This window comes from Porites lutea, chromosome 1, assembly GCF_958299795.1.
Source record: "Porites lutea chromosome 1, jaPorLute2.1, whole genome shotgun sequence".
In the NCBI taxonomy this organism is placed as follows: domain Eukaryota; kingdom Metazoa; phylum Cnidaria; class Anthozoa; order Scleractinia; family Poritidae; genus Porites; species Porites lutea.
Genome location: NC_133201.1, coordinates 17055294 through 17081181, shown reverse-complemented (window position 1 = coordinate 17081181; position 25888 = coordinate 17055294). Strand labels below are relative to the sequence as shown.

At 40.6% G+C, this 25888-nt stretch overlaps 1 protein-coding gene across 1 annotated transcript in view; it reads right to left on the bottom strand.

Moving 5' to 3' along the window:
* The window catches only part of LOC140924970 (forkhead-associated domain-containing protein 1-like), a 38758-nt gene that overhangs the window by 503 nt on the left and 12367 nt on the right, over nt 1-25888 (bottom strand). The window contains exons 10-31 of the mRNA XM_073374963.1: nt 24996-25103; nt 24159-24329; nt 23374-23442; nt 21783-21881; nt 20532-20622; nt 20290-20365; nt 18430-18670; nt 17774-17884; nt 16194-16308; nt 14264-14474; nt 12643-12922; nt 11882-12001; nt 11175-11313; nt 9607-9731; nt 8740-8844; nt 7907-8026; nt 7156-7256; nt 5894-5945; nt 4989-5102; nt 4250-4330; nt 1845-1916; nt 501-569 (exon numbers count right to left, since the gene is read on the bottom strand). Coding sequence (XP_073231064.1) covers nt 501-569; nt 1845-1916; nt 4250-4330; nt 4989-5102; nt 5894-5945; nt 7156-7256; nt 7907-8026; nt 8740-8844; nt 9607-9731; nt 11175-11313; nt 11882-12001; nt 12643-12922; nt 14264-14474; nt 16194-16308; nt 17774-17884; nt 18430-18670; nt 20290-20365; nt 20532-20622; nt 21783-21881; nt 23374-23442; nt 24159-24329; nt 24996-25103 — 2670 coding nt within the window. The remainder of the gene's footprint in view (nt 1-500; nt 570-1844; nt 1917-4249; nt 4331-4988; nt 5103-5893; nt 5946-7155; nt 7257-7906; nt 8027-8739; nt 8845-9606; nt 9732-11174; nt 11314-11881; nt 12002-12642; nt 12923-14263; nt 14475-16193; nt 16309-17773; nt 17885-18429; nt 18671-20289; nt 20366-20531; nt 20623-21782; nt 21882-23373; nt 23443-24158; nt 24330-24995; nt 25104-25888) is intronic.

Genomic DNA, 25888 nt, shown 5'->3' with positions numbered 1-25888 from the left:
AATTTTCCACCCTTTGGAAAGACTGCATTAATCGGGTAAGCATGAGCATGTGCTGCTTGTTGCTAAGACACAGTTTCCAACCCACGTCTGCGCTTGTTACAACGGGTGCAGCGGTTTATCAATAAACAGATGCTCGCACTCGAAAAACCAGTTTGACGATAGAGAACAAGTTTAACTGGTCCAGAAGTTCGGGCTTCGGCGACTTCAGAGGCTTGACGAAATGGTAGACTTACGAATGATGGTAAATAAAACACGCCTACCAGTAAATGGCTTAGTCAAATATGACTGCTCCACGGAGGGAAACACATCAAGAAGATTAAAGGAAAAAAAAACACAATATTCTTGGTACTAGTGTCCCTTAATGACCATTGACATCGGGAATGGAACTATGTGTTGTCAGAGATAACAAAGTTCAATTTTGTGAAAACTATTTATGTTTTGAGCCAAAACAATGTCCGCTAAGGAAGGTTAATACATGTACAAAACGGAGTTCCACTTACCCTGCTGGACTCAAGAAGTTGCAACTTGACTGTAGTTTCATTCAGTTCTCGGTCAGCGGATATAAGTTCCTATAAATTAACAAAATACAACCTCAGACACCTTAGCTTCTACACGTTCACATCACGCGTAGTCATTTATAGGGGCATTGAGATTGAATTTTTAGGGAAAATGGGGTGAATTGAGAATTGACGAAAGAGGGGATGAAAAGAGTTTACACGTAAAAAAGTAGGCAGATTTAGTTTAGCACAGACAACGCAACCACAGTTTCGAAGGCGCGCAGAGATCTTAGAAACGCCGCGCCTTAACCAATGACAGAGCAGCACATTGAGTAGCCCGTGTACAGACCCCCCTTCCCTCAGCAAAAGAGGAGGGAGGAGGCGGGGGGGGGGAGACTGTACACAGGCGACCAATTTAGCACCTTCCATAAATTTTAATTCAGCAGTTTTAGACCCAATGAAGTTTCGTCAAGATTTTAAGGGGAAAATGCTGAAATGTACGAAAAACAAGGCTTCAACCAAATTTCCCTCTGCATTTCAGCAAGAGAGGATTTCAGTTATAAAGTAGGTGTACGGTAAATCAGAAAGATCTGTTTTAGCCCTAAAAATGGGGCCGTTTTGGTAAGTAAAATACAGTCCTATTTTTGAGTCTAATTTAGCTCCCATAAATCAGGGCCAATACAGTCCAGCTACCTAGGGTTGATTTGGACCCAATGGCTGAAATGAGCCCCAGCGTACGCTGGAAGAGCCTTTAGATTGGGCTGTTTTCGCTTGAACTGTGTTGAATGACTCCAGGAGGGGCTGGATCAGACATTGACCTGCAGGGCTGAATTGGCACTTTGGGGCTGAAACAGATCTTTCTTATTTTCTGTGTGGTCATTATCTCTACACGATATGCCACTGTAGCCACTACACACATTCTCAAAAGCTTTTATAAAATTCTACTTTTACCATTATTCATTAGATACACTTTATAACTTGCATAACTCTCTATCTACCATTGGCGACAAAATTAATTGAGACACTTTGCCCTAAAGGGCCTGTCTAACTTTTTGCCACCCCCTCGGTACAATGCTGTGTTGCTGTTCAAGTTACTTGTAGAAAGTATAAAACACCCCAACTTTGAATGGAGGGGACAGAGGAGAGGTGTGGATTGTTTTGTTCTCCGAAGTTACACCATTTGAGGAAAATGTCTCAACAATGTTGTCGCCGATCTTCTTCCGTAATGTAGTCTGAAATTAAGTAAACCTAATTGAAGTCAGTTATAGATTATAGAATTAAATATTACCAATCCAGGACGACCACATCATACCGTAAATACATGAAAAACTCTCCCACATTTCTTACCTTTTTGAGTGACTCTATTTCGTAATTTTTCCTCTTAAGTTTCTCTGCTGCCTTTTTCTTTTTAAGTTCCTCCTGTAACGGAAATTACATACTTAATTATAAACAATTATTGGATGAGGTTCGTGTGATATTCGGAGTAATCAAGGTCGAGGAAAGTGTTATTAATTGAGCCGAAGGCTGAGGCAGAATAAGAATTATAGATGCTTTGTCTTGGCATCTGACTCACCTCCATAATCACTCACTAAAGGTAACAAATCACGACGACGCCTATTTCCCCTTCGTTACGGTCGTTGCCACTTTTAACGGTCGACGCTACCATTGGTAAGGTACATGTAATACATTCCCTGGATTAATTAAGTTACAATAAGGCCAGAAGTAAAGGAGAGTGCGCGCAGTAGCCTGTTCACAGTCACCTATTTTCCCGTAAGATCGTCAAGATCGAGCACTTTGCGTTACGGGCTGCCATCTTGCATGAGTGTCAAAACTACTAGGGGGGCGGGGGGCGGTTTGGGAGGAAGAAAGAAAAATAGAGGGTCTGTAATAACATCACTGGCCGGGCTGATTCAAAAGCATGTTGGCTTACGTGATTCATCCGCAAAATACCAAAAATCCTTCGTGTGTTTGCGCAAGATGTGCCTTATGTGTTATGAAAGCATACGTTTAAAAGAAACGACGACTCGTCAGCGACTTGTCAGTGTCGGCAACTTCAACTAAACCCGTTGTCAAGGCAAATTAACATCTATCGTTTAATGAACAATCAAACGCCTGCGTTGCTGGTACAACGCGCTCCGTGAACGCGAGCTGCAGTGATGTTATTACAGTCCCCCTATTTTTCTCGCTTCCCCCCAAACCACTCCCCGCTCCCTAAGTAGTTTTGACACTCGTGCAAGATGGCAGCTCGTAACGCAAAGCGCTCGATCTCGACGATCTTACGGGAAAATAGGGGACTGTGAACAGTCAAGCGCGCAGTGGAGCACTATGAGTAAGAAAATTTGGTTATCTATGCATACGAGAAAATTTGGAAATAACGTGACCGTACGTGTTCCGTCCGCACCACAGGTATACCAATGTGAAATAATTCAATCAACAGGTATAGCAACCCAAATGCAACACTAGGCTTTTTGGCGGGTCATCGCATGGCCACCCGAACCTCTTAGAGAGAAAAAAACAACAACAAAATCGAGTCTGACTACATTTTTTTGTCATTACTGGCGTGGATAACAGGGAAAGAGGTAAAGCGTTAGGTACAAAACAAAAGAGACGAATTTCGTTGGATGAAAAACATGAGAGAAAGGCGGTGAGAAAATGAGAAATGCCAGCAGCCAGCGAGGTGACAATGAGCGGCAGTGAAAAAAAAAAGCGACCAAGGACACAAGCAACAACAATTTTAGTGAGCACATACGACATTTCCTATACAAGATGTGTAACTGGGACGTTTCATGTTGTCGTCGTGCAAAACAACGTCAAATAAATATACAAAAAAGCGTGCTGCACTTGCAAAGCTTTTTTTTTTGCTAATAAGAACAATTGATATTTTTTGCCGTTCTCGTTGCCGTCACCGTTTAGCATTATATGATTGCATTTGTTTGTTTGAGTAACTCATAACATAACATAACATACACTTTATTACGACTCCTCTATACGGGGCTATTCTGTCGTAATATACAATAATTAACAATTATGACTCGAGCCCGAATGGGCTCTGAGTCAATATCGGCCTCATGGGCTATTGACTCAGAGGCCATGAGGGCGAGAGGGATAATTGTTTTAGTAAAATCCAACTAGCTGGTCAAAAATATCGAGACAAAACAACTTTAGCTAGCAAAACGCGATTCAGCCGCCATTGTTTTGGTTTTCAAAGCCGGCGCTTTTCCCTACTAGTGGGCTATAACATAAAGCCTAGTAGTAGTTCAACCAATCAGAACACAGCATTGATAATAGACCACTAGTTGGATTTTACTAATAACAAATATACAATAATAAAATTACAATGGGGCAAAAAGTATATTAACGAGAGCTTCGCTTTTAGCCCTAGTTAAACCTATACATTGCGTTTTTGAATAGTCGTAGAAAAGGCTAGGGTCACCTATTATTGATGTATCAGTTTTAAGAAAGACAGTTTACTAGTTTATGTACTTAAATTTTTCCAAATTTTGGCGAATCGGTGTTGTAGTATAGTGGTAAGGGAGAAGGATTAGGATACGAAAGGTCCGGGTTCGACCCTGGGGTACGATTGACCTTCTTGTTAATAGAAACACTCTCAATCACGGGTAAAAAATGTCCTAACAAGTGTCTTAAAAATGGCAGCAACCGTTTACGAAAGGGAACTTTGCCACAACTAACGAGTGCATGGACAGTGAAACAATATTTACTGTATATTATATAGTATACTTATCAATCAGCACCTTGTATCTGGTGTGTTCGTCCATGTAACAGCTATGTGTTTGTCTCTTTGTATCACTCTCATCCATATCCATGGTAAATTTCTGGCCACAAGTAAAAAAGCCAACAAAGTTAGTTGTTTTTTGCCGACAAGGTTCTTTCACAAACCTTTCAAAACTCTCTGTTTCAAGTGAGAGTAGATCGGATACGAGAATGAAGGATACCACATTTAGTTTTTCTCTCGCGGACAGTTTTCTGACCTGCGAATGCACCCTGCATTTAGCCCCGCCGATCCTCAAATCTGATTGGCTATCAATTGTACCGATTTCAGCACTAATAGGACAGTACGCGTCATGCCTAAGTAATTGGACAGTACGCGCCATCACGCGCGCGCTTAAATGGCTTTTTTAGTCCCTGCTAGCAAAAAACTCTCGGAATTTCTCGTGCTTTGATTAAATTTGTTACAGTCATGGGTAATTGGTAACAGAACTTCGTGTCGTCCAATTCGGTCTGTAATCATACTCGTGATTAAACAAATCGGGTTTATCACTCGTATGATTAACGACCGAATTGGACTCCACTCAGTCGTATTTAATACCATTATTAATTAGCTATGTGAGGTAGTGTTGCTTACGAGCTCTTATTGTGAGCTTGATTTACCTGTTGTCACAGGTAGAATAGAAGTAGAACTGTCAGTCAAGGCGGTTACTTGGTTCTTGCACATTAAGTGTAAAAAGTGTACAAAGTGTACAATCATCTTACCTTTCTTTCCTTTAAACAAACATTAAGTCTCCGCTGTTGATCCAGGTCGTCTCTTAATCTACTCATTGATGCTCTAAGGTAGGCGATCTCTTCCTGGCGATTTCGAACATCCATCTATGAGGTACAATACGACAAAATCAGAGTGAAAAATTCCAGTAAAAAAAAAAAAAACAGCTCTAATGTAATCTGGGCAGGGATGTTCAAAGCTGGATTAAGATAACCCAGGGTAAGTAGGAAATTTGAATTCAGATACGAAAGCTTAAAAATCGAATACAGTTTAATAAATTTCGTTATAATTTGATGATTGGATGCTCTCAAAGGAATAGATAAAATTATTCGAAAAAATGCTTTTGATCAAAAGAAAAAGAAACCCGAATTGAAATTTAACCTCGGTTCAGCGCTAATTGGCCTTCGAATAACTGGGCCCCGCACATTAACCAATGAAAGGAATGAATAATACAATCCACTTCCCTATGACCCTTCATAGACTTTATGGCAATAACTTCACGGCTTAACGCTAATGTCCTATGTCAGTAAGAGCCTTAATGAAAACAGTCGTAAACAAAGAGTTTTTAGGTTAGGTGAATTTAACGTTGATCCCATTATTTAGCCTTCTCTTCCTACAAAGTTATTAGAGAGGGATGCGGTAGCCTGCGTTGCGGGCGGGATGCTTGTGCCAGGTGTAATTTATTGACGAAGCGAGCGGTAAAGCCGCTAGGGATTTTGACCAGCTAGTTCTTAATCTTCACGCGGCTCCGCCGCCAAAAAACTACAGCACTCCCGCTAATCCCGCCAGCTACGAAGGCTAAGGGATGCGGTACAAACAGATGTTACATTATCTTATAATGAAGAAAAGGACACGTTCTACACAACTGCAACTAACAATATCCGAGCAACACGCCAACCTTAAGTCCTGTAGCTTCAGCCGTTTTCTGTCCTGCCACTGTCTCACTATTTCTAAAACGAAGGACGAAATATTTCGCGTAATTCGACCACAAAAATCTTCACTTTTTCCATCTATTTATTTTATATAGGTGTACACATTTACCTTCCCGACATATTACCCTGACTTCTAAACGTTCACTGTCCTTTATTCTGTCATAACATCGTTGAGATCGAGCACTTAACGTTACGAGTCCGTTACGGGCGACCATCTTTGTTTCGAATGTACCGAGGGTCGGGTGGTGTCGAGGTTTTAGCGGTGGCGGGAGGCAGGGGAGAAATATAGAAATTTTTCTCGTCTCCTCCTAAACTTTCCCCCGCCCTCTAAGTAGATTTGTTACTCAACGGAAATCCCCAGGCCAGATCCAGTACAATTGAAACCAAGCTGGATGCCCCCAAGGGTAAGAACTCGATCTCGACGATGCTACTGAAAAATAGGGGTCTAAGAACAGTCTATAAATCAAGGAAAATAGAAGAACGAGGCCATGACGACAAGATGTAACAGGAGCTTTGCTTTTATCGTTTGAAATTCTCCTTTTATAACCGAGACCATTATAAGACATAGGCAATGAGAATTATGGAATTGATCGCGGATTAATTCAGGATATTTGCCTGGGTTTTAGCGTTCCAGAACAATTGTGTGATGTTAGACTGTTATCAGTCAACTATTTTTTCGTAAAATCGTCGAGATCAGGCTGCCATCTTAGTTTTAAATTTTCCGAGTCCAGTCTTGGGATGAGCGTGAAATCTACTTTAAGGGGCGGGGACCCCGAAGCCCGCCCCCTCGGTACATATGAGACCCAGATAGTCGCCGTACCGGTAAGAGCTCGACCCTTAAGATCTTACCAAAAATAGGGGACTGTGAACGGTCTATGGTGTTGTTAAATTAAAAGCATTTTTTATAAGACATTTTATAACCGCAGCGGGATTAGCTCAGTCGGTAGAGCGCTTGACTGCAGAGCAGGAGGTCGCGGTCGTCGCGAGTTCGATTCCCGAGACCGGACCAACACTCAGGGTCTTAAATTGACTAAGAAATGAAGGTACTCCCTTTGCAGTGCGAGCGGCTAGACCGTCGGGTGGCTCAGATGACCACGTAAAATGGCAGTCCCGTTTCCAGTAGGAGACGTAAAAATAGTGTCCACAATTGGTACTTTCGTTCTAAATACATTGAAACTAAAATAAAGTGCATTTATTTATTTACTTATTTTGTTTCTTGTCTCTTTACCTTAGATGCACCAAGTCATCTTCATAAGAACCCAGAAGCTGGACTTTTCTTTCCATTCGATCGTTCATCTGTTGAACTTTAGTGACCATCAGCTCCACAGCCTGATATTCAAAGGGAAATAAATTAAAGGGAAAATTAAAACTTCATAGAAATCACTCAAAAGAATGGATACAAAAGAAGGGAGCTCAGACATGAAACAAAACTAAAGCAAAACAATTAACTATCCCCTCACTCATGAAATAGACGAAGAAAAACAACGAACCACCTAATTACAATATGTTGACTTATGTGTTGATTCTTCTGCGAATGGGTTAAGGAAAATAACTTTCATCTAAGAAATTCAACTTCAATATCTCTTTTCTGTTGGCCTAGTGAAACTGAAATGATCTTCCAAAACATATCGCACAGGTTCAGGGCATGTTACGTCAATTGGTTTTTATCACACGCTTGGAGCAGTCTATTTAAAACACAAATATCGCAGATCTTACTCGAGGCGCTATTGACTCATTTTCAATGGCGAGTAAAATGAGAGTTTTTTGATCGACCCAACCACAAGTAGAGCCGTCCTCAGCTCTTGCGCAAGCGTCCGTTAAGAAAGCTTCGACTATTTAAGTGTCATTGGTATTTTTTTAACGATTACGTGTTGTGGTATCTTCAGTACTTTTATTCTAGCATTGTGAAACAAAGACACATGTACATGTAACAGTATACACAGGTCGTATTTTTAAGCAGGAATTAAAACTCTAATTACCTTGGTCCTGTCTAGTTCCAGTCTCTCTCTTTCCTCCACTGGGAGGTGCGCCATTGAGCGACAACCTGGTAACGAGTCTATTTCAAGCAGAGCACCGAGTGTTCGAGCCAACTTCAGATACTGCGAAAAGAAAAAACAGTTAAAGTTAAAAAAAGCCTGGAAAAATAACGACTTACGCAACTGAAATACCTTGTTTCTTTGCGTGTTTGAAGGACAGAGGAGTGACGCGCTCAAATAAAACGACGCAAGAATAGTCTTGCAGCCTCCGAAGTAATGGACTCGATTTCCGCCGCTGTCTCAGTCCTCCCAGAGGAGCGCGGGCTAATTTTCCGAACAGCGTTTGGTACCGTGCCAGGCGTTCGAAAGGGAACAGCAGAGGGTACTACTGTCGTGCGCACAAAAACGTGCATGAAGGGCAGTAGTAATCTTGATCATTCATTTCCTTTTTCGTTCTTCCTTTTCATGGGACGAATTAGGTATCCTTTAGTTTTTTTTACTTTAGAAAAAAAAGATGAACCGACACTATCTTCTATCAACTATCATTGAAAGTTGAATCAATTTTTCATGAAAGACTATATTTCACCTTTATATTATAACATAGCATGTGAACTATTTGCAGTAAGGCACACTTGACAGATTACCCCGTCTTTGTATTTACTTCTGCAAAAAGCTGCCAATAAGGCGCTCATGCCAAGGCCTTTTGAGCGGCGAATGATGACCGGAGCGTACATTTATTAGCGTCAAGCCATTAGTTTCGGTCGCTCAAAAACGCTTTTGCTCAAGCTCTTATACTCCTCACTAATTTTTTCGTCTTTATATTAAAATCAACTCACCGTCTTTTCACTGAGATCTAATGCTTCCTTTGTTTGCTGGTGAGCGCCTTTTTCCAAATCGGTTTCAGCGAGACTGGCAGAAGCCTGCTCACGACGAACTCTGAGCTGTTACAAGGAAACAGATATAAGGTATTTCACAAACGACTATCACGGCATGGAGAGCATGCTATAGCATTTGAACATGTAAACGTTCATTCGCGGAATATTAAATTATTGAAATAAATAGGGGAAGAAGGATCTATGACACACTCTTACAATGGCCCACGACAGTTTTTAGCCTATTTTCAGCCTCTTCAGTTTGCTGGATCATACTTGAACTCTTTCAAGTGAGCAAAAATGATTATTTTTGTCATACAACAAAGTCTTGTGAAAGTATAGAGGGCAAATAATAGCAAGGACTCACTCTACAAACGACCTGACTAGGGTGGTCTACGAGTAGCCCATCATTCTTCTCAGTGACAGCCTGCGTGACAGGCACAAAAAGGGGAGGGAGAGGAGGAGGGGGAAAACCTCCCTTTTCCTCTCTTTTCCTACCCCTTCGCCTGCCACGCTGATATTCAAATGTACTCAGGAATAGTACAGCAAGCAAATAACGCGGGCGCGCGTGAAAATCGCCACCCGCGAAGAAGGTGACACTCGGGTCGTGATTTTAGCGCGCTTGAGTAACTCGGTTGCTTTACTATTCCTAAGAAAATAACCAGGGACTACGCGTAGTCCGCTATGACCACGGGACCCTTTGTCACGCAATCCTTCCTAACAGAATACGTGACGCGCCAAAAGGACGTCGCTTTTTAATATGAAGTCAAGGGGAAACACAAGCGAAGAACTCCATGAATTAGAAGAGCATCACACTGATACGTCTGTTACCTCAGCATGCATTTCGCCTTCGCTTTTGTGGTAGTCCTCTTCTTGGGAGGCCAGCTTCGCCCTTAGTTCACTGACTTCCTTTTTGAGAGCCACAATCTGCTGTAAAGCTTGTTCATGATTTGGAACTAACGTAACAAAAAAACCATCTTATCAACTAGAAATACGTCTATTACACGTAACGTGTCCCTGGCAAATCCTACGTTACGGGCCAACACCATGAAGCACGAAATTTTTGCAGGAGTTTATTTTTGCGGATTGGTGATTTTTTGTGTTTTGCGGGAACTAATTCTTCCGATTAGGATAGACTGGTTTTTCTTGCTGGGAATTAATTTTTGCGATTTTCAGAAAGTACCCAATACCCAGCATTGACAATATTTTCGTTGTTATTGAGTACGTGCAAAGAAATGCATATTTTCAAACAATACTACGGTGTGCGTCAATATTTCATTGTAAACCGCTTTGTTTCTGAACGAAAGAGATAAGTTGTAATTGAACAGACACGATTTCTTGGCGAATTTAAGTTAGAGAATATTTAATCTGGAGTAAATTTTTCCGGAAAAAGATTATGCGGTAATTTTTATTTGCGGGAACTTATCTTTGCGGATCGCTGAAAAAAAAAAAACCGCAAAAATTGCAAAACGAGCGTTAGTGCGAAGCTTTTAATATGAAAATGACTTTTAACGCAAATGAAAGTCATTTTCACGAAAAAGGTTTTGCAATTTGGCCTCATTTTAAAAGTGAGGTTTCATCTGTGGAACACGGAAAAGACTTATTAGTATATAAAGCCAACCGTTGTCTAAATTGCGATGCAGACGAATTTTTAGAGTGGGTAAAAGCTGCTTGTTTATGATCGTATTGCTGCGGCCGCCATCATTAATTTCATGACAGAGGAAAATTGGGGAGAGTAGAGATAGGAACTCCTCGACCCTTTTTTTGAAATCGAACATAGCTGTAGTAAACGCTTGAAACGCAGGCCAAAGGCACGATAAAAGTTTCAAGTTTAGGCCCGAATTTAAATTGCCTGTGTAAAAGGGACTTAAGGTGGAGATCATTGCCTGGTTAGCCCCAGCTGCGTATCACTTCTTTTTTTAAAATTTTTTCGCGACATTCATGGTTCAACCACCGTCAAGGTAGACTGTGCCAGGCTCTCAGTATGTAGGGACCTCGCCAAATAAACAGAAGCCAAGCGAAAATAAGAAGGCGCGCGATCTGAGAAAGAGGGCGGTGGCCTTGATCAGGCTACTGTCAAGGTTTGTACGCAACCAAGCGTATTACCCAAGAGTTTTTTTTCCCGAAAAGTGGAGACATAGTTTGCGTGTAGACATCTCCCATTTCACGTGGCAAAAAAAGAAAATAAGGGACGTCTTTCACATAATTTTCACTCCAAATCTTCTGCTCTTTTGTCACTTGAAACAGACTGGAGAATGAATGTAATGTGATTGCGCTCAAGTTTTATAAAAAGCTATGCATATTTTGCATCCATGTGGATTTCGTCAAAGCTCTTGTTTAGGCCCTGCGATCAAAGACGTCAGTCTATCATGTAAGACAGATTTACTTTCAAGACTTACGTGGTGGTTTAAATTGCTCCAGTGTTTTTGTTCGGCCTCCGAGTTCTGCCAGAGCCTCTTTTTGCCTCGCTATCACTAGCTCATGTCTCTCTCCTCGACATCGCAGCCCAAGAGCGTGTAATTCACCTGTCATAAGATTCTGTAGAGAAAACCAGATAACTGGCAAAAAAGATTAAACTTGACTTTAGCGCAATTAAACTGATGGTGAATTAACTAAAGCTTCTTTAGTGGTGCGTGACAAAATTGGAGCTTTACGTTGCGTGACACGCTAGACAGAAATTCCAACAGACAGGAAGTCGAAGTCCGAAGTAGACTGATATGGAAAAGAAAGAATTAAATGGATAAATGTAGATTTGAAGGAGATTTTTTTTATACTTTAAAAACTGTATTTCTAATAACATCGGAGATATTAAGAAGTTTTAAAGTGATTTATTGGTGAAGCGAATTTAATCAAAGCCTCTGTGACCTTTGCCTGAAAGGTCGCAGACACAAAGCACTCAACCAGACATTTTTAGTAAAAGTAACTAAACAAGAAAAAAGTAACTAAACAAGAATGTACGGACTACCTGGAATAAACGGCGCAATGTTTAATCAATACTAAAACCTCAAGTACTGAAAGCTTGATTTTACGTAAACTGTAATCATATTAGTGAAACGAAAAAATAATTATCACGATGTAACACGTATTGAATACTGAAAATTGTCACCTCTTTCTCAATCATCTTGATCTTCTCCTCCTGCTCGTCAATTTTTGTGGCCAGTTGTTCTTTGTATTCAACCAGTTCAGTTCCCTTCTTGACCGTGTCCCGCTTTTGCCTTACTAACGCCTAGGAACAGTTAAAAACACCAGTCTCAGGCTCTCAGTTGAGTTGCAACGATCGAATAGAAAAACTACGGTGAAAAAACGGCAAGCAAAGACTGGGGAGGGAGAAGAAGGGTAATCTTCGGAATTTGCTCTCTTTTTATTTCGCTGTTGCCTTTCATTTCGCTCCTCGCAACAAGTTTGCTTTTCAGATTCTAATGCACTTTTATGCATGGGTTCTTTTTCATAACAGTTTAAACGTTTTTTCCTGTAGTACGGCAAATATGATGAACAATAAAAAAAAGTCTCACAGTTTTCATTTGAACAAAGGCTGCGGCCATACAGAGCAAACGGTTTTTTCTCCTTATCCTTTTGCAGATGACATAACAAAGGCAGCACTTTCTCTTCAGTTATTTGACGACCACCACGAGTGTCGGTCCGGCCGGGGTTTGAACCCGCCACGTCCCGCTCGGCAGACCGGTGTTAAGCCAACCGAGCTAATTAAGCTGCGGTTGGCAACCCGAGTGATCTTGAATCATATTCTTCTGATCTGGACGGCACTCAAGATATTTTAAATATAATAATATGTGGGTTATTCATGGTCTTACATCACCACCAATGAAGACTCTTAGCAACAGAGTTACATATCTTACAAACGTCACATACCTTTTGTTGTTCACTAAGTTTGTCTTCCCTGGAGTTAATCTCCTTTTGCTGTTCATCCACCAATGCAGACAGCTGCACGAGCTGTTTTCTTTGTTCTTCCAGCTCAGTGTCTTGCTCTAGTATCCTCTCCTCGTATTGTTCCAGTTTCTGTTTCTGTTTATCGCTTAACTCGCCGGCCATATCAGACATGCGTGCTGCAGCACCCGCCAGATCCCTTCTTAATGCTTGTACCACATCTCCTTGACTTTCAGCCTCTTTCTTAGCTTGGGTCGCTTCGCGTCTAAAAAAAAAATATATATTTCAGGGGTCTGGGTCCAAGCAGGCCACGTGCTTGTGAGCTCAGACCCTTCCTTTTGTATTTCACTTATTTAGTTAACCTATAGGGATTCTTTTCGAACGTTCCTTACTTCTATTCTTTTATAGACTGCGAGCAGTCATGGACCAAGAAAAAAAGAGAGACTGCGCGTAGTCTAATTCTTTTATTCTCCGATTTGTAAATAAATGATGTTACAAAAAAAGAACAAAAATTCATTATTTCTTGAAGGCCATTAGCCTGCGAGCAAGCTCTCCTATTTGGGCGAGCGAAGCGAGCCGCGCGCGAACGCGAGCGCGAGCGAGCGAACGCGCGAGCGAGCGGCGAAGCCGCGAGGGACCGCGTGCCTCTCGCGCGTGTACTTTTCACGATATCCCCCAAATGGAGAGCTTGCTCGCAGGCTAGAAGGCCATCGAAGGAGACAACAGGTAAAAAATATGTGTTTTTTGGAAAAAAAGTGTTTAAACTTATATCGCAGTCTTTAAAAGATCTTGTGTAGTCTGTGTGTTCATTACAAATTAACTATACTCGTAACCCATGCACGCGAGGGCGCAACGTCGTTTGCAATTGCCCTGACTGGGATAAGAACTGGACGGATTGTAAGGGAAAAGGCGGACAGCAAACAGGCAAAGTTGAATTCAGAATTAATCCACATTGGAGCAATTGAAAATGTATTGTTAGCAATAAATGCTGAATTTTATAAAGCAGTACATCATAGAGACAATCTACTTAAAAAAAAAATGATGCTTAAGGTTTAGTTTGAGAGTGTGTAAGACCTGTAAAAGGCCATTTTCGAGTTGCCCCAAGCCTCTGTTTCAAAGCGAGGCTATGTGTGAAGCCACTGATATGAAAATGAGATTTTATTCCCATGCACTGAAATAAAACCCTTAGGCTGCTTCCATTTGTCAAAACTGAGCGGCCAGCCCCTTCCCGTTGTAACGAGAATTTCACTTTTAATCAAAACTATCCAGCTAGATCAGTCAAATACTGAATAGTGTGCACGAAAAAGATGGTTTTTCCACAAAAACTCTTGAAAAGGCCATTTCATTTTCAAACTGACTGGTCCGGCAATGGTCCGGCCGGCAAGTTCTGACAAATGGACTGAGCGCCCTTAGCTTCGTTTTGAAAGCGAGAGTTTTTGGAACTCGGAAATTGCTTGTGATTTCATTCCTTTATCATGAAAACCACAGCAACTGAATATCCGAAGACAACTTTTTTCAGGAGGTACTTTGCTTTGAACGCGTTAAACGAAAATAGGATTCAAGTATTTCGCTTTGCGTTTACATACGGTCCTGCAGTAGCTGTTACCTTAGTAACAAGACCAGTTGTTCCAGTTTGTAGACATCTGACTGCAGAGTGGCTTCCACGCTTGTCTGGGGCACAGTCTCCGTCTCTACTGATCTCGTCTGGGGTTTAGGTTCTTTTCTGGGAGACTGAGGTCTAGAGGAGTTCATAGGATCTTTCTTAGGGGAGGAGGGTCGGGATGATTCTTTGTGCGGAGATGTCGGTCTGATTTTGCCTGCAAAAAATGATATCTTTCACTACTTCTGTCCTTAAACTTACGTTAACCAAAACGTCCTCATCTAATGTTCGCATCCACGTTTTTGTTTTGCTTCATCAAACAAGCAGTAAACAAACAGAACACAAACAATTTCTTCGTACACAAACCTACTGGCCTGTTCCAGGCTCTCAGCCAGTAAGAATGACGCGTAAGTGAAAGACACGCGAAATATGAGCGCGTGGTCTCAATTTCGCGTACCCGACTATCTCGGATCATGAAACAGGCCAGAAACCTACTGATAGACTTGGACAAAACGAAAAGTATTTACACTGAAAGGCTGAAGTTATATACAAACCGGATTTGCAGAGTTAACGGTAATGTAATGCAACGATTCCTTTATAGGGACTGTCTTTTAAAATATACATCTTTCATGTTATAATTTTAAAAAGACAGAATTCGTCTTTCCTAGTTTGAAAGAAAACGGAGAGAATACTTATATAACAAATGGTGTTCATTCACCAGACAGAATCTAACTTTCTCACTTTTTAGTAGAACGATCGTTATACGAAATTAATTTCTAACATTGCCTAAGTGATACATAACGATTTAAGGGCTAAATAGATTACCGTTAACATCCATTAAAAAGTCGTGCGCAATCAGATCATTTAATGTACAAATGCAAAGCAACAGAGAACAAAAGAAAGTTCTCTGAATTTTGCTTTCAACGTTTTCCAATACCAAAAGGGAGATACTAATTTTTCATAAACAGTTTAACATAACACGCACCAAAGTAGTCAGTCAAGGCCTCTTACGATACTTAAAAGTTGACGTTAAACACTGTATAACAGATCTCGAGTGTCGATAAAAAGAAACAAAACAATTTATATCTTGAATGCTAAGTCTGTCCTTAATTATTCGAAGCTAATTGATTTAGAAGCAGTCTTCATTAAATTTAGAACTCCAACTTAGACGTCTGAAAATAAACCAGCCATAAATAATCTAAGAACAGATCTTTTATTTTTCGCGAACTCTTGGGAATTCTATTTCTTTTCCACTGAAAAGAAGGATTAACGTGTCTTGAGCATTGGATTATTTTAAGGACTTAAAAACACATCAGAAAATGGGAGCAAAGAGAAAATCAATACAACAAAAATTGAAAAGCAAAAAAATGTGTTCTCTGAAAGGAAACCGATATTTTTTTCCAAAACGTAAACGAAAACAGGTTCGCTTGAAAGAACAATGGTGTGCTCCTTTTTTGACTTTTCATATCTAACACGTACTTGATAGTAGAAGTTTGTTACGATTTGAAGAAATAACACAACAGTTTTCAATTAACAAACTGCAAACTTCTGCCATTTTCAGTTGTAGAAGCTCGTTACAATATTATTTCTTCAAATCATATCTAAATCCAATGACAAAACACTGGTTAGAAACAAGTAGGCCAAGCTCAACAGCTTTAGGCCCGATCCACACGAATCCGGTTATTTTTGAAGCCGCATCCTTTTTTTGGCACGAATTAGCCTTTTTGTGCACACGAAACCAGGGAATCCGCCAACCGAAACCATCTCTTGTTCGGTGAAAACGCTCGCCAGACTGGTTTATCCCACACCGTTCACACGAATCCGGGTAAGAAAAGATGCGGTTTTAGAAAAGTCAGGATTCGCGTGAACGTGGTCTCGGTAACAGCTAATCGTGAAAAGCATTTAAAAAATTCAATCCAACGAGCATTTTACTAACCTGTGGTCTGTTTAGCGTGCATTGCCTCCTGTTCCAACTGTCGATTTTGCCGAGTCAGTCTTAACAGTCTTTCTTCCATTGCCACTATCGTGACTGCGTGTTGTCGAGTTTGTTCCTGTAAGTATATAAACAAATGATGACAACGATGTAATCTCTGTAATATCTTGATAACTTTTCTATTTGAGTTTGTCGGGTAATCGTGCGAGGTCGATTTAACAAAATCACTGAATTGCTTCACTAGGGTATTGAGTTAACTGGGTTTCACCTCTCCATTTGGGGGAGTCACGCGCAGCATCCCCGCTCGCTTCGGTCGACACTCATATTGGACAGTTTATAAGTCAGAATATATTGAGTTAACTCCGAGACACAAAAACCTTTTAAAAAATTACCAAATGGCCCTACATTTGTGTGGTGCAGAAACTTAGAGATTGATCAAGGAATTAACTGAAGCAGAAATTGTAGGTGATTATTAACAAGTGCCTAAGGAAGATCCGACGGATTTGGTGGCCCAAAAGAATCCGAAATTGAGAGTTTTGGAGACAGGAAGGGCAGCGGCCGATAGAGGAGGAGATAAAAAACGAACATGGCGGTGGATTGGCAAAACACTGAGGAGACAAGACAAACAAGTGGCCAAGACAACTCTTTAGTGGATCCCACAGGGGAGTCCCAGACACACTTAGAGACGACCGGAAATACGTCTGCTGTTCGCAGGCTAAGACACACTTTGAAGCGCACAAGGATATGAGAACATGAGGAGAGAGGACGTAATGGTTTGAGTCAAAATAGAGTCAAATTGTAAAATTTAGTGGGGTTTAAAGGTTAAAAGGATTGTTTATAGTGGAAACTGCACTTAGCTTATCCAGCTACTTTACAGGCTCTCCACCCAATACTTAGAAGCAAAGAATTCAAATACAACATACGATTATTAAAAATCCCAACAGGGAGGCAACCAGTTGGCTATTTACAAACGTGGCCGAGGATTTGAACTCGGGAAGACCGAGAACAAATCCTACAAGTGGCCAGAGCGAGATTCGAACCCGGGACCGCGGGATTGCGAGTCCGACGCGCTGACCACTCGGCCACGAAGAGGGCTGAACGAACAGGACTGATGAAGATGATAAAAATCCTATACAATAAAAAAACATAAAATACAATAAAAACAATAAAAACAATAAAATACAATAAAAACCTATCTTTCAGACCGATCTTTGATTTTCAATTGTGTAGTCCGCTCTTTGCTGAATTACAAATCGCAAATCGTTATAGGCAACCGTAATAGGAAAATTTAAGTTCATTTTTAGGCAAAAAACAGGTAACGGTTTTTCGTCCTAATCCGAGAAGACTAGAAAGTCTAACCGTTTGCAGATGTCATTGCAAAGGTAGCACTTTCTCCTCAGTTATTTTGAAGACCCTGAGTTTTGGTCCGGTCGGGGTTTGAACCCGCGACTCCCGCTCAGCAGACCGGCGCTCTCCTAACTGAGTTAAGTAGGCGGCGGTTATTAGACAGTAAGGGAAAACGGTATTTCTGCTTGAGGATATAAATACGAGAGGTGCAGAAACACTAACTTTGAAGAACGTACCTCAGTCTCCTTAGCTCTGTGTAATCCATCTTTAGCTTGTTCGTACTGGGACTTTGCTGTTGCCAAGGCAACTCTGTGATTCTCTAACTCCTTCTGTCGTTCATTAAGTACCTGCATAGAAAACTTAGTAACTCAGTTTACCGCCGATCCAACCCTGGCCTGCGAGAAGTCTTTTTTATTCGCACGCCGTGCGCGGCTCTTAGTAGCCTACGTAGCAAACCTCCCAACTTTCTCAACGAATTCGCGCGGAAACGCTTGCCACAGGCCCATCGCTCGTGGTCTACGTTACAGGCAGCCCTCTTGGCTATAAATATACGGAGGCGGAGGGCCAGGGGTTTACAGTGGTGAAACCGTCCCTCGTCCGCTAAATAGCGGTTATTTTACTGTTTACTTAATTTGGTGGCAGCTCCCACTGTTGTTTTAAATTTGATGGCCTATTTCCAGTGACTGACATCTTCGCGAATAGGCCTTTTTTAAAAATATCATAGTCTTGGTTGTCGTCCCTCTAAACTTCTGCTGAAGCATTCCGTCAATTTCTCTTGGGGCGATTATAAGTCACAAGAGAAATTGAAAACAATGCTTATGCAAAACTTCGGAGGGACAACGAACAGTATTATCGCATTTTTGAAACAGGCCTTTAAGCATTTGTTCAGTACCTGTTGTAATTGGGTAACGCTACCACGTTGTGACTCCATGATTTTTCTCTCCGCATCCACTGCTGCTTGTATCCGCTCTCGCTCTTTTTGTTTAAACTCATGCATCATTTCACGCTGTTTTTCTTCTTCCTCAGATCTCACTTGAGCCACTGCGCGGGAAATGTGTTTTTCTTCCTCTCTCTTCATGTCCTCTCGTAACTTTAACACGACTTCCTGGTGCGTCTCCTCCATTTCTGCAATCCTACACACAATGAAGAAAAGAAAATTATTGAAATTTGTTTTACTTACAAAACTAGTCTTCCATCGACACAAAAACAACCCAAATTATTGAATTTACATAGCTTTTCCAGCTTAATGAAGAACTGTAACACTTTTTTGTATGGTTAACCTAAGTCACAGATTGTCATCAAATTGAAACGTATTCAGAACTTGCTATGAACATCGGCGAGTATTCTCATATTACACCAGCACTTTAAGATCTTCACTGGCTGCCAGTTCGCGCTCGTATCCATTTTAAGAAGTCAATTTTAGTTTTCAAGGCAATTCATGGACTTGCAACACCATATATCAGGGATTTAATTAGTGTTAGATCGAAGTCCTCTTACAATATCAAATCAAATAGTAGTCTTCTACTTGAGCCGCCTAAAGAGAAAATGCTTTCTACGCTTTGTGCCAGATCCTTCTATGCTGCTGCGCCATGTTTGTGGAATAGTTAGGCTGCTGAATTGCGCGAATTTCATTCATTAACTATTTTTAAACGTAAACGTACCTTCTTCGCATAGGTTAGACTAGAAGTTCGATTTCATCTGGACCTTTTTTTAGCTAATTTGATCTGATTTTATTGTATTATACTATATCTTTATTTCATTGATTTATTAATTAATTAATTTTTAGTCAATTGCATTTTACATTTCACATTTTACATTGTACAGTTATATCATTTTAGAATAGATTTTTAAGTGAATTATTGTAAAGCGCTACTGATCATTTTTATGTAAATAGCGCTATAGAAGTACTTCAATTACCATTATTATTATCATTATTATTAACTGATCTGAAAAATTCTACTGTTGTTTGCTATGAAGACACTTAAAATCTACCCTTGTGTTCTATTGAGATCAAAAACAGACGGATCGAGGTTGCAGTTTATACCCTAGTATCGCATTTGTTTTTATACTGTTGAATCGAGCAAACCGTCATTCGGTGTTATAAACCTGATAAAATATTATGGCATGCTCCAGAAAACCGCTGAAGCTAATGACTGTGGACGAATAACAGCAGCTAATCGCATGACAGTTTGATAGGTCAAGTTCATATTCGATTCTGCGGTAAACAAAGGCGAATCGCGAATCGAACTGTAACATTTTAAAACTGCAATCAAGGTTACAAATAACTCCTCTGCGCCCTGTGTTTGAGCCTCTACATCAAACTATTTACGTTTTTTTTTCCTGTTTTAGGGTTAAACAATGCTAGGACTGGAATTAGACGATTACATTTTTATTCTTCTCGAACGTACAGCTCACACGAACACTCCATTGGCAAAAATAATGACGGCAAAGCAAAACTGTTAGCGGAAGCTTCTCATCATTTTCGACAATCGAGTACAGCACTTTAAAGACGATTCATAACCCAAAACGGCTTTTGCCTGAGAGCAGACGGAAAAGCCCAGAAAACCGAAATTGATATGGCCGCCATGTGACAAACGCCCATGAAATCTGCTTGATATCTTCTTTTTTTGTGTTTGGGGTAAAGGTTCTAAGTAGTAGCTTCGGCACAGAATTGACCTAAAACAGAAATATCCTTGTACAGACATAGGCTCTTTAAGAGTAAAAATGAGTGCAGTGAGCTTGGAATTCTTACTTTCCCTTGAGTTTCCGACACTCTTCCTTCTGATCTCTTAACTGGCGACACATATCTTCCACGCTGATAGACGTCTCTGCCAAAATTAAAGCAAAAACAGATGAGTTGCTCGGTAGTTGTGATACAGGTTTTCGGCCTTTTCTGCTCTTTCGAAATTTTAAGAAAAGACTCCAAAACCTCACCATAATGTTGCACGAAGATTTGCCGAAGGCGACGTTCGGTACCCCGAAGTTTTTACTCACCAGAATCGGAATCCTCTGTGGCTCTCTTCAGAGCGTCTTCAGCCTTTTGCTGCCAAACAGCCTCGTTAGACAGCGTCTTACAAACAAAATCCTGAAAAAATAAAATAAAAAGTCCACGTTACAATTCATTCCACAAAGCCCTTTTCTCCCTATCTACTTTTAGTGAAAACAAAGATGCCATTCTCTCGCTCGGTTCACATCACTATTGCGACCTTTTAACCAACGAAGCTGTGGAGGATCTGATGGCGAGCACGGCCGTTAAGACGATATATTTAAATTCTAACATGACTCCGAGAATTTAGGGACAAAATTGGAAATTTTTCACGAATCCATCGTCTGGTAATTCCCAGAAGAGACTTGAGCACAAACCAAACCAAAAGTATAGAAAAATGACCAGAGAGCCCCAGAGTCATGTTAGAATTTTAATACATCGAACGTGGGCTATTTGGTCATAAGCTACCTGAAAAAGGGAGGCAATGATTTCCAACATTGTTGCGCCAACAATGTTGCGTGTTGTTGCGTCCGTGTTGCACTTAGACTACGAGTAGTCCCCATTTTTCCTCAGGGATAGTAGAGCGAGCGAAACGCGAGCGCGCGTGAAAATCACCCCTCGCCAGAAAAGGCGACACGCGCCTCATTTTTCTCTCTCCCCGCCGCGTGTCGCCTTTTCTCGCGTGGGGTGATTTTCACGTGCGTTCGCGTTTCACTCGCTCTACTATCCCTGAGGAAAAATGGAGACTACTCGTAGTCTATGTTGCACTGGTGTACAAACGGATGCAACAGATCCCAACAACACGTAACAACGTGCAACAGGGTATGCAAACGGACGTAACATGTAAAATCCAACAATGCTGGGAGTTTTTTGCCAACAATGTTGCGTTCGTTTGCACGGGGCTATAGAAGCAAAGCACCATGATAAACTTGATTAACAATGGTAGTGTTTCCAAGGGCGACCTGTTTTTAATCTCTCTTCTATTTATGGTTTTAACTAATCAAATCTTCAATGCAAAAACTCTGTTAACCTATTTATAAGAAATACAAAAGCTATCTAATAACAATCATAATTTTAACCATTGATAGTAAATGAAAACATTTCCAAGGCTGGTAGATCTCTCTGTTTAAAGATGGAAAATAATAACCTCATCCTCTCCCCTTCTTTTTTAGGCACCTATTTTCGCGATCTTCGTTCTTTAATTCCAAAGCCGGATAAGGAGCTTTAAGTAGGTAAACTTTTTGTTATAATAATCTTACCTTAATCCATGACAGTGAATCATGCGTTGTAAGCTCCTCAACTAAAGTCAGCTCTTCTTCCAGCGAAGTGCATGTCCGACCTGACTTTGACAGTCGTTTCTATGGATGGAGTGGACCAATTTAGGTTTCCGGGAAACTGCCCACCTACCACTACCCTAACTCAACGTTAACATTTGCGTCTCACTTGGGGCAAAATGTTGGGTTGATCCGATGGAGTATACAGCAGAGAAATAAACGATCTTTCTGAATACGAGCTTAAGTAATAAAAAGTACAGCTTCTTTGCTGTTCAGAGCGTCTTTGGAAAACACAGCAGAGAAATAAACGATCTTTCTGAATACGAGCTTAAGTAATAAAAAGTACAGCTTCTTTGTTGTTCAGAGCGTCTTTGGAAAACAAAGCAGAGAAATAAACGATCTTTCTGAATACGAGCTTAAGTAATAAAAAGTACAGCTTTTTTGCTGTTCAGACCGTCTCCGGAAAACACTGCATAGAAATGTATGATCTTTCTTAACATGAGTTTACGTAACAAAACGACTGCTAATACTACTTTCAATGAAGTTCCCACTATCGTGAAAACATTACTAGAAAAACTCCTGGAATGTATAATAACCTATAAAGCACGGTCCACGAAGTAAAATTATGAAAATTCAATGGTATAGTCTTTATAATAAATGATGCATTTTTAGCCCAATAGATTACAAATAAAAGGCATCGTTTTAGAGAGTGAGATGTAATCCCTGCTTTATGGCGGAAGGCATTCTTTGCCGCCATAAAATAGGTAAGTTGTGACATTTTTGAGACTTTACAAAGAGATTTCCCATAAAAATGTGAAGACTTGTCAGCTGGTTATAAGTTGATGAAAAATATAAGTTTACCTGTTTCAAATGCTCCCAAGGTAACATCTATGTACCAAAATTGCATTTTCTTAACTTCTCTATCCTCCTCTCTTTTACAAAAAATGTCTGTGACACTTCACACTTTCGCGCGTTCAGATTTAGAGTTGTGAATTGAGTTGTTACCTCGTTTGCTGTATAATCTTATAATGACATGCAATAACACGGTAACCTGCAATTCTGTTATTGCAAACGTCTCGATAAATTTTACTTATGATTGTTGAGAATGTTGTGCACCATAAAGGCTGGTCTTCAATAATGACGGAGTCGGAGTCGTAATCAGAAGCCAAGAACTTTACGATCTAGTGAAAAGAGCCTTCTGATTCCGCTTACGACTCCGACACTTACGATCAAGTGAAAAATAGGTTGTCGGAGTCATAAGCTGAAGTGGAAGAACTAAACCAATCACAAAGCGTGGGAACGTGCATTGTGATTGGTTGATCCTTCCGCTTATGCTTCCAACTCCAACAATCTGGTTTTACTTGATCGTAAACGACGGAGTCATAAGCGGAGTAAGAAGAAAATGAAAACGTTCTGCTTCTTCCGACTCCAATTCCATCGCGCTTATGACTGCTGACGACTCCGATTTTTTATTTTCAACAAGTCGTAAGCGCTTTTACGATTCCGTTTACGACTCCGTCGCTAGAGAAAACCAGCCTTAAGAGGACTAATGTTGGGTGTCCTGTGATTTACTCACCAGCATGCCTTCTAGATGTTTCCTCAGTTCACCCGTTGAATCTTTTAAGTCTTTGTCTTTTGCTTCTTTCTACCATGGTCAAAGAAAGCAAAAAGGGTAAATGATTAAAAAGCTGATCATTACCAAAAGAGGAAACCTTTTCAGTTCTTAACACATTTATTCAGATTTAGCAAGCTTGCTGTCGTACGTCCATGAGCGACAACATCAACTGAATTAAGAAATTAAAAAAGGCTGCGGCAGAAGGGTCGCTATTGACTGACAAATTTAAGAGTGTGGAGGGGGGGGGGGGGGGTGCGGAACTTTAGTTTTTCAGTTTTAGTTCAGCCTCTAATTAGGAGTTACGTCACGTAACGTAACGTAACGTAGGAGTTTTTTTTTACGGTGGGAAAACGCGGAATCTCTTAACCGAAGGATAACATTTAAGGCTCACAGATCAGTTAACCACACCCCCTAATAAAACCTCCGCGCGAAGGAACTGTTATGAAAAAACCCATCTTCTTAATCACATAAAAATAATTGATGTTTAATTTTCCCAGTGTTATCCGGATAACGCGAGTATTAGTTGGGGTGGAGGAGAGAGGTGGGGTAGGGGAAAGAGGAGCTCGTTCCGTTTGAGGGAAAAAGCCGTGGATGTGGGTGACGAAGCGCACAACTCCCTCTCGTTTTCTGAAGGAGGGGAGAAGTGAGAAGGCAGTTTTAAAGGAAAAAAAAAATGAAAAAAGTCATGTTCGGGGTAAAGTTCACACTCAAAACAAACGAGGCTCTTCAGTAAATACTGAACTCACTTCACTTTCTGAGTTTGCGTAGTGCTGGATTTCTTCCACTAGAGTTAACTTCTCTTGAGCCAGATTCCTCACGTGATCAAGCAATTCATCGTCATCCATTTCATGATCAACTGTTCTTTGAACATCGCCGCGGAATGTGTGTTCAACCAACTTCCGCCGGAAACGATCAAACTACGGAAGGACATAAATGCACAGCCATTTTGAAGAAATTTCTGTAAGCCCCACCTATTCCCATTTTGTGAATCGCTTTGGCAAGAGAGAATGAACTAGATCATTCTCTCTTGCTTTGGCTACTCGCTTGCACGTGACCTAATTCCCGTGATACCCAAATAAAATGACAGCCTGATATAACAAATTGCCGGGGGAGTGTGAAGTGTAACCTTTAGGAAAGGACATGTTAATACTGCGGATTTTATCCAAGAAATTTGCCTCTAACTGTTGGCTGAGAATGTCATTTGTTATACCAGAATGTTATTGCTTACTTGCAAGCTACAAGAAGCTGGGGATAGTAAAGCCGTTCTTTACAAATATTTCAGAGCAAAATATTTGATTTTTCCTGCTCTTTTTAAAATCAAGTCTGTAGAATGGCGAATGATAAAAGACACTAATGGATACACAATTCCACAGAAAGCACAAAACCATGCCCTATATCAAACCCAAACGGTTGAAATGCTATTTTCTGTTTTAAACCAAAAGGCGACCAAAAACTTAACCCCTTTACCCATAAAACTGATGTAAGGGAGTATTCTCCCTAGCAACATTGTTTCATTGTTTCAAAAAAGCCATGTCATCAGTGCTTCAATAAAATGCGTTACTGTAAAATCCAAGTTCACTTACTCTTTTTTCCAGTTGATGAAAGTCAACCTTGAGCAGTTTCTCAGCTCTTTGTGCGTCCAGACACTGAGCTTTAGCGTGATCCAGTTCCTGCTGAATCGCCTTGTCGCTCTTTTAAGAGAGAAGGTTTGTTTACTGATTACCTGACTGGGTCATTTTCAAGGTTAAGCGTGGGTGGGACTGGGTCGGTTTTTGTCGAACTGCATTATGGGACTTATTTAAGTATACAAGGTGGGTAAATACAAAATAAGATCAACCTAAGGGAGGTTTTTGAGCCCGCAATCAAGACTGAGCAACCACCACTAACCCTTATTTTTACTAAAAACCGCTGGACACAAAACCTCCCCTGGGTCGATGTTACATTGTCACAACCTACAAGGTGTTCCTCAGTGAACCCAGCTCAATGGTCTTATTGTCCTCAAGTTGCTTGAAGCTCAGTTGTAGAGCATGTGGACTACCCTATTTTGGGTAATTAAAGCTTCATGAAATTATGGTATTGGAAATTAACGCGACTTTAGAGGAAAACGACTTTGAAATAAAGAAAATTAACGAGGAAGAGAAAATAACAGTTCAAAATGGAGAAAATTAACGGGATGCTCACAAAGAAACTAAACTTGTTGAGACAACAGAAACAAAGTTAGGCACAGTTCAAACGTCGAACTTTGTGTGTACCAAACTTAATACCTATTTGGGTCGGCACAAATGACAACAATTCGACGATTAATTCAGGCGTCGAACTTAATTAGTCGGACTTAATTCGCTTTCACGATGTACAATGGTCTACAGTGCTTATCAGTGAAATGAATTTAGTAATTTATGCGTTAGTTTCGGCACATGAAATTTCGAAGTTTGAAGTTTGAAACGTAGTCGCTCTACAGTCGAAAAACCCATGTGGG